Raw genomic sequence first — 18367 nt, 5'->3', positions numbered from 1 at the left:
TTTTGTGCTGACAAATCTATAAAATGGAATGGGCCATTGCAAGAAGCCATTGAGAAGCATTTGAAATGGTAACTACAGTTGTGTTTTTTGTGTGTGCATACCATGAAACACTATAGAATACATATTTTCTTTTTTTTAAATATTGAACTTACACCGACCAACACAAAATAAACACTTCAACATTAACTGGTATTTTATGTATTTACAAAAGCTTCCCCATCCACCCACCCACTTTCCTGATCACACCCTGCCCACCCTACCCAGAATCATTCAGGGTTGCACACACGTATAGTTAAGTTGCGCACTCACACAGTCATACAAGGTAACGCACAAATTACTAACATGTTAAAGCGGACTACTCGTCACTGGTGGAGCAAGCCCAAAGCAGTGGAGGACCGGGGGAGAGATGTCTATGTGGTATGAGGAAAATGTTTTGTTGTCTACATCCACTCTTTTTCTTCCCAGAGAATTAAGTACAAGCCACCCCAGGCGGATTGATTATTAGACTGAAGGCTGTCAGTAAGAGTGAGACTAGATGCATCAGCGACATCTAGACCTGCATCTTTACATCGAGATTGAGGATTTTGTACAAGATCTTAAAAGTGAACTCGGATGAGCTGCAGACATGTAGACTTGTTGGCTTGTCTTGGGTTGAAAGCACTGTTGTCTGCTGGGCAGACCATTTGCCAATTGTTTTTACACAAGTTGAGACTGAAAACATAATGTGACTATTGATCTTTTTTTCAAAACGAATCCAAGTTGTAGCCGTGGCTACCAGAACATCATACCACTGTTAAACATCTATCCCCGTCCTAGGTAGCACTGGAGATAAAAACAAAAATGTGCCAACACAATGACAGTTTCATACGGCGTAATAAATAATATGCAGATTGGTGGAAAACATTATTAAAACACTTGAAACCACTAAACATTTCCAATAACGATTATATATTCAAATACAACATTTTCTCAGGTTATGTGCATGCATTGAGTGACGATCGGGCTGGACGGGGTTTTACCAGAACTGCATCACAGCGTTGCTATAGTAACCAAAGAGTCTGAGATGGATGAAGCGAGATGCAGGGTTCTACGGATAAGTTGATCTGTTCCGATCCGGTGTGCATGCGCAAGCAACACGTTTTTGTGGCTAAGGAGCACAAATTTGAATGTTAATAAGTGGAAGTTACAAGTAGGCCTAAAAGAAAAGTAAAAAGCCACATTTCCTTCATATAACCTACTTGTCTTATGATCAGCTGATTGGATCAAACTTGTGGCAAGGTTTTTTTCTTTCAAATGTATTACTACTTTATTTTAAGGGGTTACTATTACAGTGTGTCTACCTCATTAGGTAGGCTACAATACAATAACTGGTTTCACAACTATGTAATTATAGTAGGCCTATGCTACTTACACCCTGAATTTACAGTGCTTCTTTACTCTGAAGTTTTGACACCTCTGTTCGAATCAGACCTGTTTAGATTGGAGAACTTGATTGGACACCCCAGGCCATATCGCTACATCCCATCCAGAGCTCGTGTTTTGACCGTATAGAGAAACTTAAAGAATGCAGAATCCAGGTCAGGTGACCTGGCCTTCTAGGATAGGCATTCACAATGACTTGGACTGTAATGTGTGTAATGCATGTAATTCTGAATAAAAATGTAGGCCTCTACATTTTGCTACTTCATAAGTCATAAATACTTTTTTTTGCAATTCTGTTAATGCACAAGGTTCTGGCCTGTTTCTGTTTCAAGGCCAGCAATATCTAGATCGACATGACTGAAGGTGAGTTAATATGTGAGATTGAAATGGTTCCACTAGAACCCCGTCCAGACGTGGAAGCGCTTGTTTTAAAAACCTTTGATCAAAGATTCATTTATACCCTTTGCTGCATTAAACCACATGTTGTACAGGCCTCGTGAGGGGGTGAGATTTAAGTAGGCCAAAGGCTGTGATAGGCTAGAATAAAGAGAGAACACAGGTGGGCAAAGTGTGGCGGCCATCAAACAAATTCAGTGACACCATAAGTGTACATCTATTATTGATAGTAAACCTGGGGGAAACAAATACCATGCATACCAAGGTTATTATGCCCTTTGGCATAAGAGAAGAGAAAAGAAAAGGTTGAACAGGTAGTATATGCTCTATAGCAGCTTACATTTGAACGGATTTTGCCCTGATCCACCATGGATCCTTTTAGCTCTTAACTAACTCATAGGGGATAGTTGAAAGATTCCCAGCAAAGGTTGGGCCCATCATCCAAAATAAAAAAGGGTTAAAACTTCACTCGTTCCCCTCCAATTGGATGCAATGTCCACTTTTACCAGCAGAGAGTGCCATCGTCCAATATTTGACATTTCATTCTTGCTAAAACTGCTTTTATAATAGCAGTGGTCCTCTTGATCTTTGTATATAGGATCTTAGCTCTTGGCTGTATAAAGTGCTTTTCCAGCTAGCCACTATGAAACAGATGTGACGTTCATTTCGGGTGAAGCCGAGCTGCGTGACAGGTTGGCCCATTCACGCCTCAAAATACAAAAGGTATAGACCACTGACGTCAGACATTGCAATGAAAAACACAGTAAAAACAATTTACTGACCAAGTGTAAATAAAACATACACATCTGCTTTTTTTATTCCTCAGGCGGTACTGAAATCAATATTGCACACAACATTTCTTTTTTTTTGTACTGAAACAACATAACCATAACCACAAGGCAAAGGTCGGCTACAGTGCCTGAAAGCAGTAGGACTGTAACATCCAGAGCTGGCATGTCTAGGAGCCTCAGTCTCATTCCACACACACATATTCCTCTAACAAGTGCTCTAATAATACCAAACACCAAAGTTACAATACCATGTAGTCTTTTAGTTTGTTTTGTTTTGTTTTGGCCTAGGTGTACTGTACTTGAGGGTATCTACTGTACGTTTGGTTGACTTTGCCACTGTGTGCTGAAGGGTCACCCATCATCAGGCACTGTGGCAAATTGAGATGTTTTTTTTAATCTCTCACCCTCACCCTCTGCCTACAGATGGCCCAAGAGCTACACACAGCTTAAACAAATATACCACACATATAACCATGCAAACAGGAAGGTCGTAAAATACAGAAAACGTAAGGCGAGGCATCTTTGGCCCCCACCAAAGTCACACTGCTGGGTGCACATATAACCTTGAGACACAGAGGCTCAGTCAACGCAGGCTATATGCTCTCTGATATCGGATCAATATCAGTCTCATCAGATCAGAGAAATAAAACTGCCTATAAAACACCTCATCCTCCATACCTCCAACGATTGGGAAAGATCATCTTGAAAATGCTGATTGCCCTACAGGAGAAGCTGATGCTGTCTCTATTATAAGCTCCCTCGCCGTATTTATTTTGCTATACATTGCTGTTATTATTTTTTTGTTTCCTTTTTTTAAAACACATTCATGTGTGAGTCCTCGTTTTGAGCCACACACACACACACACACACACACACACACACACACACACACACACACACACACACACACACACACACACACACACACACGCACACACGCACAAACGCACGCACACATGCACACACAAACACACATGCACACACACACTCGAGAATGTGGATTGATCTCTAGCATGGAAAAGAGCCAATGCCTCGTCTTCAGTCAGTAACTTGCCAGAGCAATATAAGCACAAACTGCCCCTCTCCATTTAAGGATGGCGCCTACAGAACCTCTTTCTCTGGAAAGAGCACGGGCACCAGGTCAGACATGGCAGAGGTCCTGCAAGAAAGGCTTCACCAAAGATGGTCTTGGTAGAGTAGAGAAAGATCATTCAAACTCCGCCCACCCAATGAATTGAATCATCTTACTCTACTCTACTCTCTTTGGCTTCACTATGCAGTTCAGTTGGCAGAAGCAGAAGCTGGCTGAGTGGTTGGTCCCGGGTTGGAGAGAATAGACTTGGCTTAGCAGATTGGTCTCAAAATAATGATACAATGTAGTCAGAGAACGGCAGCATTGTTGTCCCTTGGTACAATATTTAGTTGCTTTAACACTGGTTCTATGTAAGGGGATATTTAATATTCTAGAACGCAACCATGTTCTACAGACCCCAAAGGAACTCGAATGAGTCACACAAACACCAGGCTGGCTCAGCTCGCCAGGCGTCACAAATTCAGCTAACATTTGTGGGTCACTGGCTCTGTGTAATGCTAGACTGCTACTGCAGTTCACGTCATTTGGTCTGTCTGAGGTTTGGCCAAGCGTGCCTCAGTAAACCTCCTCTGCTCAAGGTCTTTCCAATTGAAGAGTTTGTGGCAATGATTTTGATTACCAATGCTCGTGAACTCCTCAAACATAAGGCCATTGTCCGCCCCTGTTCTACTGCAACATCCAAACAGAAGGTGAGACCTTAAAGTCTGATATGTATCTCTATTATCTTCATCCTTTCTGTGATATTCCAATCTTTCTTTGCAAATAGTTTTGTAAATATTTTTCCATATATACACACACAGTACAATATACTCTATTGATAATCTAGCAGCATTCACGACCCATGGAATATATTTCATACGCCTGTAAAACATAATACTGAGTTTTGTAAACTATAACATTTTCATATAGCTATATATGTTACATATATTTTGTATATATTATATTTCTATAAATATTTTTTTTTACTACAAGTGCAAGTGATTAAAAGCACTGTAAGTCAGTACAAACATAAAACAGTGTTATGATATTGATGGCAAAATAAAGTCCTCTAATAAAAATATGTGTACAAAAATAAACAATGTTGTGAAGTGTGACTCCAGATTTGATCTATTGCACATTCTGTCAAAATGCACTTTGTAAGAATATATCGATGTATACACGTCATGTATGCCTGTCTATACCACATATTTTCCACCAGTAGTGGCTATTGAATAGTGAATAGTGTACGGTTTTATGCTCTAAGTGCCAATAACTATCGTAATTCAAAATGCACACAGTCCAGATTCAGGAGGTGGAGTGCCCTCATCGGTTCCCTTTTAGTTCCTTTAGATCCTTATGGTTCCTCTGCTAACGCTTCATTTGAAGTTGTAAACATTAAAAGTAACTCAAGGCCTTTATAATCCTGACATGGCACCTATCATCATGAACATTAATGTCACTAAACTATTGGTATCTGCAGTGCTTGCATCACAACAAAATATGATAGACATAACATCACAAAAAAAAACGAAAGACACTTTTGGGCAACATATAGTATTCATTAATGTTCATTAAATAAGTGCGGCCATATTAACAACGTGCCCATGTCTCTCTTACAAGAAGAGACCTTTAAAGTGTTATCATTCCCTAATGTCTCTCTTCCCGCTCTTTCCTCCCATTCCTAGAACTCCACACCTACCTCTTTTACCTCATACTTTTTTGTTTTTTAAAGTTCTGTTTTTAAATTATACTCAAAGTTCTTGCGATTATCTTTTAGATTCCACGTAGCGCTCATAATCACAATTTCCTTACTCCAGCCTCTTGGGCAGTGTGGACAGCTAATGATCCCTTTTTCACTCAGTTACCACACAGCAGTAAATGACTCTGCTGCTCAGGCCATTACTCGGCTCTGGATGTATCAATACTGTATGGCACCTCAGTGCATCTCAATTTGGCAAAATACACTCATTATATATAGTTTTCTTTTTTTACATTTAAATGTTTGGTTCATAGTTAGCTGTTATATAGTGCAACAAAACAAAATGTACGATATGCGATAAATAGATGAATACTGTATGTAGGCAGAAATTAGCTAACTAGACAAACAAATAAATGTTGTTGTTTACACTGAAACGATCAATAGCTCACATACGTTATTCGGTGTTGCACAAAGTGAAAAAAACCCTAACTAAACAAAATGCATGCACGGTCGCACGCACACAGGCGCACATACACAGGCGCACATACACAGGCGCACACACACGCACACACACACACACACACGCACGCACGCATGCACGCACGCACACACGCACACACAACAGCTGAAGTCATGGTATCACTTGTTGCAGAGTGGCTGCCAGTGCAGGTATGGTGCTTGCCTATTGGTCTACTCAACAGGAACCACAGCCACCATGAGTAGCGGAGCTTCCAGCCAATCACATGACTTCAATTGACCCTGTCAGATAGGAACTTCTCCTGCCTACAAACTGGTTACAGTAGTTAGTCACAAAAGAAAATACCACAACGATATTTCACAACGCATCAAGTAACACTGTACATTATTTACATTCACCCACTCTGGGCTTCGTTGTTGTTGTTGTTGTTTGCTAGTTTTCTTGACTTTCCCTTGCTGATTTTTCTTTGTCCATCTTCTCCCATGTGTCCACCTCCAAGCTGACATCAAATTGACTGATGCTAGGGCAAGTTGTAGTTCCGCTTTTTTTTTTCTTTCTCCCAGACCGTCTCTCTTGTCAAACAGCCCCAGTCAGTCGGTTGTTGGTTTTCACCAGTTGGCTCCATAATTTTGGCACTAAATGTTGGCAGTCAATGAGAGGGAGGGACAGCTGGCCCCATCTACTATTAGAGGAACATGAAGATGTTTATGGTGCAAAAAAACAAACAAACAAACAAATGAATGAAAAGTATGACCAGCAGCCACCTCAATGAAGCTCAGAACACAAAAGGGGGACAAGACTGACGAGGTGCAGGGGAGACATGTAGAGGAGCCGAATTACCACTTTGACTCATGACCCGAGATGAAATCTGAAAATCATTGAGGAGAAACTACCAAAGACAAATGATGATAAATGGTAATGTAAACATGAAAGGCAGTGTTAGTAAACAAACAAAAAACAGTGATGAAAAACAACGCCAATAAACACAAACAGGGTTCTGAATAGCTGTCATCACTTTCTCAACTCACGCACACACACACACACACACTTGCACGCACACACGCACCTACGCACGCATGCACACACAGTGGACGGTAAAGGACATCTGTGAAGAAAAGTAAAACATGTCCATGGCCCTTACAGGCCTTTGACACCATCCCGTCTGGTGTCCAGCGTCAAAGGGGCATAGCCAGACAAGACGAAAGGGGTGGGCTCATTCAAATCAGCTGGATAAACATAGGTCACCTGTTAGTACTTCACACAGTCAATCAAATGAAAACAGCCTTCTGATTGGGGTTGGACGTCACGTGATTGACAAATGGGAGGGCAGTGCACAGGCCCTTCTCCAGCTGATCGCCTGTACGAAACGTCATGCTGGTGGCTGGACTCACAGAAAACGCTGTTAGGCCGACAGAGAGCCTTGCCGGTGCTGGTTCCGGCTGGCGCCTAAATCTCAAATTGACTGACATGTTCGCACCACAAAATCAGTGCATAGACTTGGGAAAACCAAATGTTGATTTGAAATGCGAAACATAAAGTATCCCAAGCGAACCGTGACGATAACATAAAGTTTGGCAGTTTTTTGCAGGTGACACGGCAAAATAACCAACGCGGTGTGAACGCAGGTTTTTCTCCACGAAGAGCTTTCGGTTGCCAATGTCACTGGAGCAGGAACCAGCAGAGGAACTGCTTTGACCATCCTAAACACAGCTAGAAAGAGAGAGAGAGAGAGAGAGATGTCTGTGGACAACAAGAAAACGGAGCCTCTTCTTCTTCTCCTTCCTCCGCTTCATCTTCTTGCTCTTCTTTTGCTCTGGGCTGTGCGACAGGGAAGGGTGACTGGGAGGATGGCAGGGTAGGGCTCTCATACTGTAGGTCTTCAGGGGCATCTGGTATCTGTCCAGTGGTCTTATTTTGAGGGGGGCAGTGATGCTTACAGAGCAGAGGGGGACTTGGTCTCGTCGTTGTTGTTGTTGATGTGTAAATTAGAGAAATAAGTGGGGGATATTGCTCTGGTGCAAGTTTCTTCTCTGGCTGTAATGTTTTGGGGTTGGAGTCTATAAAGTGAGAGGTTGATCCCTGGACAGTGTTTGAGATGCAGCATGATTGGTACATATAGAAAGGGGGAATTTTTGGTCAGGACAAGCATCAATAGACAGTGATCCTTCGGTAAAGGGGGGGGGGGAATTTAGGTTCTGCTAGGAGAGGAGAAGGAGGGTCCAGATCTGTTTCAGGAGGGGTCTAATTGGTTGGGTTTGGGGGTTGGGGAGGGCGACCAGGGGGTGCGATTGGCCAACTCAGGAGTAGATGGTGATGACCTCACGGCCTCCTCCGCGAACCAACAAGACTCGGTTCAAGCCCTCAGTTAGCACCTCCAAGAACTCCATATCTGAAAAATGTGTTAGGGACAGCAATAACACACAAACCAAATGTGTTACGTACAGCAAAAAAACGCACAAAGCAGCTACAGTATATTACGGACTACAGTAATCATTTGTAATGGACAGCAGTAACACCACACTGTCCTTATATCATAACAGCTACAGCACAAGAAGATAGAACCATGCACAGGAAAAAAAGCAAAAAAAAACCCTGTTACAACTGTACAACAGGTCCAACTTTTAAGGCGATTTTACACCAAAAAGATTGGAGCCGACTCCGACTCCCGACACAGACAGTTGACTGTCGGTTTGCGTTGGCCCTGGTGGGCTAGAAATTGTTCCCAAACACACCTAGACAACTTCACCTGACGTGGACACTCCCCCGGCGTTTGAGAGTTCGCAGTAACTTCCGTGTTTGAGAGCTCGTGGATCGGCTGGTGCTATTATAGCCAAATGATTTCATATTTTCGCGAACTTAACTCTTTGCTTGTCAGGAGTAGCCTTGATAGTAGGTGCATTACTGACTCTAAAGAGCTTATAGCCTACAAAGCCTTTAGGCAAGTCCCCCTCTCACTCATAGTTTATCCATCAAGATGACATTCTATCTTTGTCTCTTGCTCACAAAATGATATTACTTTCGCGGTTTCATTACTCCACTGTAAGACTTAACATTTCTCTCACTGCGACGTAGTTTGCTAAAGAGGTAACGGGCACGCTGGGCATTGTGTTACAAGCTGTCTAAACAAACACAGTGTAGACTAATGTAATGAAACTCAAGACGTTTGTGAGTTCGCTACTGCTTAAACAACTGCCCTCCCACCTCCTGCTCGCCGTTAGCACAAACCAATCAGTGCCCGGCATGGAGCCGGACGACCAACATGCTCCTCAACCCAACTGAACATGCTCAAAGTCTCCCGACGGAGACCCACGACCACCAACGTCCTACAACTACGCACTGAGACACACCGAACCAACTCAGACCCAGCTCTACCCAACACACGACAATAGCCAACTGTCGGGTTGGTGTGGAAGAGGCTTTACTGAGGTGCTGTTTACATGTATCCCAATATTTTTAAATGTGGAATTTTTTTCATCCATGTAGGTGTAAACGGAACATGTGGATAAAAATACAAAACTCCCCATAAATGGGATATTTTTAAATCCGATACGCTGTATGGCCTCATACTGTACTAAAACTCCCAGCATGCTTTGCAAGGATACAGTTTGCGTCGCCACTCCTGTTCTTGGGCGCCCCGGGCATGTTGAGCAGGACCAGCTTGGCCTCCTGTGACTTCTTCACGATGACGTTGTTGAGACGCACAGCTGTGTGCATGCGGCGCACGTTGGACTGGTTCCTGAAGAAGAGGGTTGGAGACTCATGGAGTGAGTATCAGTGGCTGTCCTCTCGTTTTGCACACGCATGCACGCACACACATGCGCGCACGCACGCACGCACACACGTACACACACACACACATACACACACATGCACGCACGTACACACACACGCACACACACACACACACACACACACACACACACAGACACACACACACAGACACACACACACGGCTGTATAATGTTGTGATATATACGTCTTTATTTAGTATCTTTTCTCTTTACAAAATCACCATGCTTCACCTCTCTACACGGTATCTGTCTTCCAGTATCTCTCCTGTGTCTCTGTCTCTTCCCTCTACCCCCCCCCCCCCCCCTTTCTCCGTCACCTTCCTGGTTGCTACAAACAGGGCCACTGACAGCTTTATCTGGGCCCAGGACAAAGTCATCTGAAAGGACCCCCTACCCAATACATACAATGTAATGGGGACCCAATTCTTGGCCCCCTATCTCCCTGGGCCTGGGACAAACATACCCCTTTTTCCCCCCCGTGTCGACGGGTCTGGCTACAAGGTCGGCCATGACACCGCTATAAATCATGCAGGTAACCAGAGCTCACAGTCAAAGCAGAGCAGAAGCCTTGACAGACAGTATGAGGTGTGTGTGTGTGTGTGTGTGTGTGTGTGTGTGTGTGTGTGTGTGTGTGTGTGTGTGTGTGTGTGTGTGTGTGTGTGTGTGTGTGTGTGTGTGTGTGCGCGTATGTGCGTGCGTGTGTGTGTGTGTGTGTGTGTGTGTGTGTGTGTGTGTGTGTGTGTGTGTGTGTGTGTGTGTGTGTGTGTGCGTGTGCGTGCGTGTGTGTTTGGGTTTGTATGTACGTGTATGTGTCTGTGTGTGCGTGTTGTGTGTGTGTCTGTGTATGTGTATGTGTGTGTGTTGCTATGGATACTCACAGGTTTTCCCACTCCCTGCAGCAGCATGAGGTGGAGAGAGATATTAGTTATTAGAAGGACGTAATAATCCCATTATTAGGCATGACATCACACAACACATTAAATATATCAATACTTAAACTAATATGGCCGTGCTGTCCCTATTATCCATTAACACTGGTGCTGTGTCTTAGATGGTGCACTTGTGCACTTCGGACACTATGTTTCAGTGCATAATTACTGTAATACGCCATACGCAGTGACACATGAACACTGAAGCACACAAGTGCACCTTGAGATCCAGCATGGGACTCCTACTGACTACTATGACCAGTGCTCTAAATTAAGCTTTTTCATCACCAGCCAAAATGGCTCACAGTTGATAATATCTCCAGCCAAACACACACTCACTAATAGGTCAAAGTGACCAGTAAGTTGGTCTTTTGTAGTAGAGTAGAGTAGAGTAGAGTAGAGTAGAGTAGAGTAGAGTAGAGTAGAGTAGAGTAACTTTATTAATCCCCAGGGGGAAATTCAGGTGTCCAGTAGCTTACATAAATAAACAAATAAACAAATGCCCACATGGACATTTCAAGACACAAATAACACAGGAATAGTCAGGGAGGGGAAAATACAATTAGAAATAGTAAAGATAAAGAATGTGAAAATGTAATATGTAAAAAATGTACAAAGGTAATTGTGCAAAAAGACATTCTGTGACTTTGGACCATGTGCAGCCATGTACCAGCCAAACTGAAATTTCACCAGCATTTGTCTGGTTGGCTGGTGTTCATTTAGAGCCCTGTCTATGACTATCCCAGTAAGTGTTGTGCTGCCCCTTACGGCTTCATGCTGAACAGGTCCTTGATGCCCTCAGGTGTGGCTGCACCGGCTGCGGCTGCGGCGGCTGGCTTTGCCGCCTCTCCGTCACACTTGGGGTCAGTCCAGGTCCTCTGTCCCTCGGAGCCGGGGGTGATGGCGCTGTCGGTGGACGGGGACAGCGGGGTGGCCGGGGTGGGGGGGTTGGTGCTCTTATCAGCAATGAGCTGCTCCTGTGGAGGGGGAGAGGAGGAGACGGACACAGCCACAGACTGAGGAGACAGGAGACAGGAGACCACCAGGGAAGAGAGTAATATCACACCACCATGTGCCAGGAGAGAGAGGAGGAGGAGGAGGAGCAGGAGGAGAAGGAGGAAGAGGAGGAGGAGGAGGAGGAGGAGGAGGAGAGACAGGAGACAGGGAAGAGAGCAATACACCACCATGTGCCAGGAGAGAGAGGAGGAGGAGGAGGAGCAGGAGGAGAAGGAGGAAGAGGAGGAGGAGGAGGAGAGAGACAGGAGACAGGGAAGAGAGCAATACACCATCATGTACCAGGAGAGAGAGGAGGAGGGAGAGGAGGAGCAGGAGGAGGAGGAGGAGGAGCAGGAGGAGCAGGAGGAAGAGGAGGAGGAGGAGGAGGAGGAGAGAGACAGGAGACAGGGAAGAGAGCAATAAACCACCATGTGCAAGGAGAGAGAGAGGAGGAGGAGGAGAGAGAGAGGAGGAGGAGGAGGAGGAGGAGGAGGAGGAGGAGAGAGAGACAGGAGACAAGGAAGAGAGCAATACACCACCATGTGCCAGGAGAGAGAGGAGGAGGAGGAGGAGGAGGAGGAGGAGAGAGAGAGAAGAGGAGGAGGAGAGAGACAGGAGACAGGGAAGAGAGCAATACACCACCATGTACCAGGGGAGAGAGAGGAGGAGGAGGAGGAGAGAGAGGAGGAGAGGAGGAGAGAGAGAGGAGGAGAGGAGGAGAGAGAGAGAGAGAGAGAGAGAGAGAGAGAGAGAGAGAGAGAGAGAGAGAGAGAGAGAGAGAGAGAGAGAGTGATGGGGATGGGGGGGGGGGGTCCCAAAGTGTCAAAGAGAGATTCAGAGTAAATGATGTAAGTAAAAAAAATCACGAGCGACAGCAAGAGCGATAGTGTAAGAGAAAGGAAAGCACGAGGGTTAGATGGAAGACACGGGCAAAAGAAAGAGAGGAGGAAAGAGAGAAGGAAAGAGGGCAAAAGGTCATAGGAAAATAGAGAAGGGTCGAGGTTAGACAACAGAGGGAAAAAAAGAGAAAGAAAGAGAGGAGGAGAGGGGACAGGAAGAGAGAGAAAAGCCAAACAGGGCAGCAGTAGCAATGTGGATATTAGGAATGAGCAGATAAGGAGGTATAGGTGTCCGAGGAGGATAAGGAAGTTTAGATGTCAAGAGGAAGGGAGGATTAATGTACAACAGTGGAGCGGAGAGCAGGGAGGGGAGAGACAGAGATTGCAATTATAATCACTGCAGTGCTGTGTCAGTCACAGTCAGTCCAACTGTTCACCTCACAACAGCACAACAACACAAATACAACAACAACAACAACAGTAATAGTAATAATAAAAACAACATATACAATACAAAATAATGTCATCACTATCACACACAGAGGCTTTGAAAAACGAACGGAATCAGAGTTTGAGTGAACCTGATGAAGCAACAGCGAAACGCATTGTTCATCTAATACAGTTTTTCTCGATTGCCTACACACAATTTTCGGAATCGGTCTTCGAATTCTCAAAACTCTACATACAAATCTCCAAACCTCACACACAACGGGCCAAACTCTTCACTACCTTTGGAAAATGCACGTCTTGTCTCAAAACGATGTACTCTCTTCTAAAAACCTCATTTTGTTGTCAAATGACACACACAGACAGTCACTACAATACACATTTGCAGACCCATTAAAACACTGTTGGGCACAGGGTAAAACTAATTTCTCCCAGTAACTTGGGCTTTTTTTGTGCTGGATTGCATGGACACTGTGACATAAGTTGGAAAAACTTCATTCCCACAACACACAAACATAAACAGAAAGATTTGTATGTCTTTTTCACAAAAACAACACAAAGATAAACCCCACTGCCTATTTGGCAGTACAAAAAAAACATTACATTACTGTATAGCCTATTGCTATGAAAAAAAAACTCTATAGGCCTACTCAACTTGAAACACAGTAGAAACTTATTTTCTTCAGTGTTCTACTTACTAAAGAGGGTATTTTTCTGTAGTAAAATACTGAAATATTGTTTTTAGACTCGGAGTACACAGACGTGTATATATTTTACATATTTTTAAAAATATTTGCGTAAAAATTGCACTAATGTATTGTAAAATATTGGGTAACCACATGAAAGTTATGTCTTGTATAACATATTTTTGAGTTCAAAAACTAAACAAATGGGTTTTCTCCTTGCATCCACTCATTTTTCATCAATATGACATGCAATGTGTGTCCTTATGGGGGGATGATTTCAGATTGTAAACCGGTATGAAGAGAGTTTGCCCATGTGATGAGGAAGTGAACATAGTATTGCAGTTGATTGTAGTGTTGTGAATGACAGTGTGTTCCATGAGAAACCCAGTGTTTTTCTTTATGAAAATTGAGTGTAATCCAGAGAATTGTGTGTAATGGTGTGAAAAGAGTGTGTTTTAAAACTGGAATTTGAGTGTTAAGTAGGAATTGTGTTTAGTGTTCAGTGACATTGGTTAGGGGAGTTGGGAAATGGGTGAGATGTTCCGAGAATTGTGTGTGAAGTACCAGAACTTGTGTGGAGGCAATCGAGAAAAACTGTAAACTACCAGCAAAGAAGACCAGTGTGTGGTTCCCTCCTTTACTTGGATTACTTTTACTGCACATCATCAGCACCTGGACAGTGGTTGTGCACAGGAACTCTACTTTTAGGAATCAGAGTTTCTGTTTGGCTTTCGTCTATGCAGAAGATCCTGGTTGTTGGCTGAAATGATAACTTAAGTTGTGATAGGCCACCGCTCATCTGTTTAGAAGGTGCAGGATTCAGTAGAAATTTCTGTATAAAAAGAAGACAATCCGCACACTTCAGGTCTATCTTTGTGCAAAGAAACTTTACTTGACTTGCAAGCCTTCGGTCCAGGACCGAAAGCTTGCAAGTCAAGTAAAGTTTCTTTGCACACAAAGATAGACCTGAAGTGTGCGGATTGTCTTCTTTTTATACAGAAATTTGGCTGAAATGGTAAAATTTGACCTGGTGCATTTTGCATATCTAAAACATGTGCTGCTCAGCCTTCTCCCCTGCAGCCTTCCCGTGTCCTTCTGTCTGGGTGACAGAGTGTTGTGCTGTGTTTGTCATCTGCTGGCTTATGCAGCAAGTCTGAATGGGTGGTGAGAGTGGCACATTTTGCAGTGTTACGTCGTCAACACTTGGAAATGTAAAATGTGACACTCATAGTGTTGCTGCTTGCCTCTAAGTGTTGAATTAGCACTGCCCAATAGTCTGTGTGGAGGTGGTCTGGCTGTCTGGCAGCAGCAGTGGCGCGCGGCCCACTGATCTCTAATAAAAGACTATCATTATACTTCACTGGGCAGCCGCAATTACCTCTGTCTCATCGCCGAGCGCTGCAGCGCATGCACACACATCATTATCAGAAATTGCCTAATGAAGAGGTGGACATGGGACGGATTAGGCGGTAATGGATGTGCTCCTTTTAATGCAAGTGCAATTGTTGCGTTGATAAGTCCCCGGCCCTAAGAAGCCAGTTGGTACCTTTGGGTGTAGGCTGTTTGAGGACGCAAATTGACGCTGGCTCGGGGTGAAAACATATGCATTTTTTGAACACCTGGTCTAAAACATCACTCTTGAGGACATGCTTGTGGGGTAGGGGTTTGTTGCCTATTTTTTGTATGACAATTCTTTGTATGACCAGTGCATGTACTTTTTTTTTTACAATAAAGCCGACTTGACTTGACTTTACATGACTTGATTGTATTTGGCAATAATACAGTCCATTATACTGTATGTTTTCTGTATTACAGAAATACAATCAGATGCAGATGGGAGGGGGCGAGGGATACGCATGAACGACCATCCGGGTACTTTGCTCCTAAATGTGCGTTACGCCCCTTTATGGGTGAAAACAAACCGAATGTCTCATCAACTTACATGCAACATCGGCTACCCTAAAAGAACACAGTACATGCTTCAGGCATGGCTGTTTGGCAATATTATTTGAACAGCCGGCAACACAACACGTTTTCGGCATGTTGCACGTGAACAACGCTTGTCTACAGGTCCTTATCTTTCGTTTATTTAAACCCCAAGAACACCAATTGACTTGCATTGCCTGTTTTCCCCCACAAATGGGCGTAACGCACATGGAAAACGTCACGCCGTTCATGAGTATAGGTGAGGGGGGGCGGGGATTGGGGGGAGGGTGGGGGCAAGGGTTGTTTATCTCTCGCACTAGTGATCGTTTTCTCAACGTCATGACCAAATATGTGAAATGTTAGCAATAGGGTAAACTAAAGACTCGCATTTCAACTTTGACAGCCCCCAAAAAATCTTACATATATGAAGAGTTCAGATGCAAAACCCCCTAAGTGCCATTTCAGGAAATAATCTTGATTCATTTTTATTTAATACAAAGCTATCAAAATTGCATATTTTTTTATTTTATTTATGTAATATAACTATTTATATGTATTATCAAATACATGAATGTAAACCAAACCAACAACGGGGTTCTCTAAAAATATAGAAGTGCAGGTCTTCAGAAATGGAGTTAGGGGGTTTTGCATCTGAACTCTTCATATATAAAATAAAATAAAAATACAGCCCAGCGCCTCTTTGCTTGTGTGGTCTGGTCTGGTGTGGAGCGAGGCTGTGCTGTAGCGGTAGCCTACCTCCTCCTCGGGCTTCTCCTCCCCGCTGCCCCCGGGCTGGTCCTCGCTCACACTCAGCTGAGCAGTTACCGCTGACGACGATGGGTTCTTCCGGCGGATAGAGCCACGGGAACTGTCAGTGATGCTCTGGATCTGAGGATGGAGAGGGGGGGGGATGAGGAGTCAATAGTGAAGGAATGTGTGTGAGAGAGAGAGAGAGAGAGAGAGAGAGAGAGAGAGAGAGAGAGAGAGAGAGAGAGAGAGAGAGAGAGAGAGAGAGAGAGAGAGATGAATGGAAAGAGAGGTAGAGGAGGGAAAACAACAACAGGGAGATGAGTTGAGGAAAAAAAACACCAAGGAAAGATAGAGAGAACAAGGAAGTCATGAAAGGAGAGAGAGAGAGAGAGGGGGGGATGGAGTGAGAGAGAGAAGAAGATGGAGGATGTCAGCAGGTGTAGGAATTGGATTTGATGCTACATCGCTTGCAGACAAACATGCATCATTTAAAGACCCTGTGATAGCACTGTATGTTCGCAGTGTGTGTGTGTGTGTGTGTGTGTGGTGTGTGTGTGCGTGCGAGCACGTGGGTGCGCGTGCGTGTGTGTGTGTGTGCGTGTGTGCATGTGTGTGTGCGCGTGTGTGTGTGTAAGTAGCATACACGATGTGTGTGGTCTGTGTGAGTGCTTCTCCTTCAAGTCAGGAGGAAGTGAAGTGATGTTGTGCTGAATGGTTTTCCCGGCTGAATTGTCTAGTAGGGCCGCTCAAAGGCCGTGTCACAAGGGAGTCACACTCAAAGCCTGAATTATCTAACAATCCATGTACTGTGTGTGTGTGTGTGTGTGTGTGTGTGTGTGTGTGTGTGTGTGTGTGTGTGTGTGTGTGTGTGTGTGTGTGTGTGTGTGTGTGTGTGCGTGTGTGTGTGTGTCGTGTGTCCACCAGAATGATCTAATCCATACATGTACTTGGATCTAACAACTCTGCCAAAGGCACTAAATATCTTCTACTGTGTGTGTGTGTGTGTGTGTGTGTGTGTGTGTGTGTGTGTGTGTGTGTGTGTGTGTGTGTGTGTGTGTGTGTGTGTGTGTGTGTGTGTGTGTGTGTGTGTGTGTGTGTGTGTGTGTGTGTTCTCTATTGCTTGTGGCTTTGAATAAATGCGTTTCAGCAAAGCTCCGTTTAGCTCCACTAACAGAGCTGAGAGAGTGGATGCTAGGCCCTATCAACCACTTTTCCATCCTTGTTGTTACCAATAAATTGTTCTCTGTTCATCATGTTTACGTGTAACTCAGTAAGACACGGCCCCTGTTATAAATTAACTGTTACCTGAATGGCAATGACCCAAGTCGTAAGGTACTACTAAAGGCCCTGTGCACTGTCGTAGTGTAGTACTATGGTAGTAAAGCTTTTTCAGCGACAATTACAGCGTTGGAACGGTGTGCATTGAGGGACTACCAATCAATATGTGCTAGAATCTAAAATACAGTACACACGTGATGTGACTGTAGTGTAGTGTAATGTAGTGTTGTGTGTCTCACCTCCCGTTCCCTCTCTGCCCCTCTCTGTAGTGTGGTATGTGTGTAGTGTATCGTAGTGTAGTGTTGTGTAGTGTAGTATAGTGTAGTGTAGTGTAGTGTAGTGTAGTGTAGTGTATCGTAGTGTAGTGTTGTGTAGTGCAGTATAGTGTAGTGTAGTGTAGTGTAGTGTAGTGTAGTGTAGTGTATCGTAGTGTAGTGTATCGTAGTGTTGTGTAGTGTAGTGTAATGTGGTGTAGTGTAGTGTAGTGTAGTGTAGTGTAGTGTAGTGTAGTGTAGTGTAGTGTAGTGTAGTGTATCATAGTGTAGTGTTGTGTAGTCTAGTGTAGTGTAATGTGTGTTTGTGTAGTGTAGCGTAGTGTGGTGTGGTGCAGTGTAGTGTAGTGTAGTGTAGTGTAGTGTAGTGTAGTGTAGTGTAGTGTATGTGTGTAGTGTAGCATAGTGTGTTGTGGTGTAGTGTAGTGTAGTGTAGTGTATCGTAGTGTATCGTAGTGTAGTGCAGTGTAGTGTAGTGTAGCGTAGTGTAGTGTAATGTGTGTGTGTGTGTAGCGTAGCGTAGCGTAGTGTGGTGTGGTGTAGTGTAGTGTAGTGTAGTGTAGTGTAGTCTATCATAGTGTATCGTAGTGTATCG

General features: G+C 44.0%; 1 protein-coding gene across 1 annotated transcript in view; it reads right to left on the bottom strand.

Annotated features, from left to right (window-relative positions):
• Positions 1–8155: 8155 nt before the first annotated feature.
• slc12a5a (solute carrier family 12 member 5a) overlaps positions 8156–18367 on the bottom strand; it is a 230664-nt gene continuing 220452 nt past the window's right edge. Inside the window, exons 24-28 of the mRNA XM_063215202.1 lie at positions 16229–16360; positions 11347–11594; positions 10528–10542; positions 9461–9594; positions 8156–8247 (exon numbers count right to left, since the gene is read on the bottom strand). Coding sequence (XP_063071272.1) covers positions 8156–8247; positions 9461–9594; positions 10528–10542; positions 11347–11594; positions 16229–16360 — 621 coding nt within the window. The remainder of the gene's footprint in view (positions 8248–9460; positions 9595–10527; positions 10543–11346; positions 11595–16228; positions 16361–18367) is intronic.

Source organism: Engraulis encrasicolus, chromosome 14 (assembly GCF_034702125.1).
Source record: "Engraulis encrasicolus isolate BLACKSEA-1 chromosome 14, IST_EnEncr_1.0, whole genome shotgun sequence".
In the NCBI taxonomy this organism is placed as follows: Eukaryota; Metazoa; Chordata; class Actinopteri; order Clupeiformes; family Engraulidae; genus Engraulis; species Engraulis encrasicolus.
The sequence above is the reverse complement of the archived record's forward strand: the minus strand, read 5'-3'. Positions and strand labels throughout refer to the sequence as shown.